This window comes from Hippocampus comes, unplaced genomic scaffold, assembly GCF_001891065.2.
Source record: "Hippocampus comes isolate QL1 unplaced genomic scaffold, H_comes_QL1_v1.1 scaffold126, whole genome shotgun sequence".
NCBI lineage: Eukaryota > Metazoa > Chordata > Actinopteri > Syngnathiformes > Syngnathidae > Hippocampus > Hippocampus comes.
Genome location: NW_017805409.1, coordinates 1,113,485 through 1,116,791, shown reverse-complemented (window position 1 = coordinate 1,116,791; position 3,307 = coordinate 1,113,485). Strand labels below are relative to the sequence as shown.

The 3,307-nt window shown below is 49.9% G+C and overlaps 1 protein-coding gene across 2 annotated transcripts in view; it reads left to right on the top strand.

Moving 5' to 3' along the window:
• The window catches only part of LOC109518071 (prospero homeobox protein 1), a 32,976-nt gene that overhangs the window by 7,404 nt on the left and 22,265 nt on the right, over positions 1–3,307 (top strand). For both annotated transcript variants that reach the window (XM_019873687.1, XM_019873686.1), the window contains exon 3: positions 2,002–2,109. In XM_019873687.1, the coding sequence (XP_019729246.1) occupies positions 2,002–2,109 (108 nt within the window). The remainder of the gene's footprint in view (positions 1–2,001; positions 2,110–3,307) is intronic.

Sequence of the window (3,307 nt, the reverse complement as noted above, 5' to 3'; positions counted from 1 at the left end):
ACCCCCTCTCTGCCGCCACCGCCGGCCCACCTCCACCCACCCCTACAAGACCCTCGCTCCCTATATGCTTCTCGCTTACTGAATCAGACAAAGTCGACCGGATCTTTGAACTCATTCAGTACCAGCCAATTCCAGACCAAGTCTGAAAAGACGTTTAAAAACGTCTTTGGGAGTGAATGAGTTTTAAAGAGCCACGGCTTTGTCGTGTCACCCCAAGGCCAAGGGCAATCCAATGTAGCAGCTGATGCCTTTCCGCCGCCCCCCCCCCCTCCTCTCTATAGTTACTGTCACATCTGGACACTTGACTGGTTTTAACAATAACCGGCTACCCCGCGCCGATCATAAATAACGTCACGTCACGGTGTACTTTGGCCGCTCCGGTGTAAATCTTCATGAGAACTTATGACTGGAACCTGTTCTTGCTTACGATTCTTGTTTTGGCAAACAACCTTCGCTCCAAACGGCAATCCAGATCCCCTCTTTCCACATCCTTATCCATCAGACGGATGCGATCAGACACATTATACGGACGTTAATTCGCCGTGGAAATGGCTTGGGACGCTCTGTGGCGCAGATGTGTTTCAGCCCCCCCCTTCTCCTTCCCCGCCCCTGTTTGGCTTGGTCCAAAGCATCGGCGGCCCTCTTCTCCTTCTCCTCCGCCTTCTTTCTGCTCCTCCAAGGCTTTGGCAGGGGTAGAGAGGTTGCGTGTGAGGGGTGGAGTAGAGGGAGGAGGAGAAGGGATGTAATTGTAGATTGGAACAGGACTACGTCTCAACATGAACACCCACCAAAACCATCTCCATCCTCTCTTTGCCTCGCAGTCCATGAGGAAGACCCCATGGTTGAGGCTGATCCACGTCAGGGGTACCCAGGCTTTTTGATGGGGTTGCGCGCTATCCGCTCAAATCTTGTTTGTCCGCCGGTTAAGACGGCCAACATCCGACCATCATATTCAGGCTTGGCGCGGGTTGTCGCCAAGCCATTAGGCCTTTCTTGCCCATCGCTGGCGTTAACTGCTGTCTTTGTCTGTGATATGCAAATAGGATCCTCCCGGGCAGCCCTTCTTCCTCTTTTTCGGGTGGAGGTTAGCACAGGGAGAAGGCAAAAGGCGCCTGCTTGCTTTGACTGTGAAATGAGCCTCCTTATGTAAAGAAAAAAAAAAAAAGCATCAGCTGTAGGGCCGGACGGCGTTTTATTAGCCGTGACAGCGTCAGGCCCGATACGGACAATGCTAATTGCAAGCAAATTTTAAGCTTGGCGCAGCGTCGTCTTGGGCGAGCCTCTCAACTATAGCCAACCTTCAATGAAACTGTTCTCTCAACCGATCGCTTTTCTACGTACCCGGTCGGGCTACGGCAAGTGATGAGGGACAAGCATACTTAGCATTTTGAATTACAACGAAAAGATTGCCTACCAACACGCACAACATGGACGGGGGTGCCGCTCACGTTTCGACACCCCGCTGACATATCTGAGGAGCCACACGGCGACGGGACGGACTGACAATGACGCGACGGAACCTGGCGTGGTTGATTGCGAATTTACCCGGCTGTTCATTTCGGATACAGAAGATTTGGATTTTGATGGATTTGATCGTGAGGATTGATCCAAAAAAATAACGTGACTACATTGTGAAATACTTCACTAAAGTACAACCAAACTCAGTTTTGCTCCCGCTGCCTTTTTTAAAAAAAAACAACAGCCACTAGCGAGCATGCTAGCGTATTAAGCTAGCGTACATTTTACTATGCCTGCCTCCATTAATGCTGTGTGTCTTGTTTTTGTGTTAAATACAGTTAGAACACCCGTAACTGATACTATGCCTTTTAATAGGGGGGGGGGTGTCAGTCTTTTAATGTTAGGGACTGGTAATAGGACTAAAGTAGTGTTTGGATTGGGCGGTTAGGGTTCAGGTTACGGTAGGGTTAGGATAGGGAATTGTGGGTAGGAGTTAAATGCTCCGTCTGAAAAATCTCGATCCTTAACGGACGCCGTTTTCAGATCCAGGAGGGCCTCTCACCCAATCACCTGAAAAAGGCCAAGCTCATGTTCTTCTACACCCGCTACCCGAGTTCCAACATGCTCAAGATGTTCTTCTCCGACGTCAAGGTGAGTCCGCTGCGCTCGATTGATCCTCTATTGCAATTTTTAAAATGGTCCGAAGACTATTTTTTTCTTCTCCTTTCAAAGACACCTGCTTTAAAAAAATGGGGAAGTTGCATTTGTGACGATGTGCGAGCTTCGGTTAAAATGAACAATGCGTGCCTTTCACAAATGAGGCCCTTCCCTACCCCTTAACTTGTGGTTTTATGCAAAAGAAGAACGATGAGGAAGTCGAATGTGTTTTCCACAGCATCGGGAGCTTCAGTCGTAGTCCATAGCTGGCTGCTAAAGGGAGCGATGGTGACGATCGGGGTTCACAGAAAAGTGGCGATCCAAGCAGGTGTAGGAAAAATGGGGGGGAGGTCTGTTTGGCATACACGGCAAGGAGGAGCCCAACTGGGAGTTTAATGAAGAAAACAAAGCTCAATTTTTAAGCTGGACTGCAAAAAAACAAGCACAACACAATAGCTGTGTGTGTGTGTGCGTGTGTGTGTGTGTCCCTCTCTGACCATACGGAGGGGTAAACACTGTGACAGATCCAGGCCATCTTATTCAAATCAGAAGATAAAGGTTCCCCTTTTCCCTCTCTCAGCTGCCTCCCTCTTGGATGCCGCTGCGAACCGGCCGGCGATTTTGCGGGGGTCATGTGACTTTCACTCAGCGCATCGGCGCTCGGTGCCGAAAAGGGGGCGCGCGTTTGGCGAAGCGCGTTTTGGCAGCCGCCAATGGCGCTTGGAAGGAAAAAAACAAAAAAACAAAAACAAAAACAAAAAAATTCCGCTCGACTTCGCGATTGAAAAGGACAGTGGGGGGGAAGCGGCGACATTTATTATTATGAAAGATTCAAAGCGGTTTTGTTTGAGTGACTTAAAGGCCGCAGAGGAGGAGGCGGGAGGGGGGAGGGGAGTGGTGCTAGGATCACAGGCGACCTCATCAGACAAGGAAACAAGGTCAAGATCGTTAAGAGGATTATGAGGCACGTTGGTTTGTTTTTGTTTTGCGTTCGAGACAATGGAGTCCGAGCCTCGAGTTTGTCGACATGTATGGGAATTAGACGGACTATCGAAGAAGATTCCGCCGGCGTGGGCTTCTTACACGTCGCTGTTCTCAGACAACACGGTCTTTCAAGCTAATAAGGCCTCCGCTAATCAGTCGAGGACCTAATGAACGTGGGAAGTGGGGCTGTCCGGACCACCGCAGGACG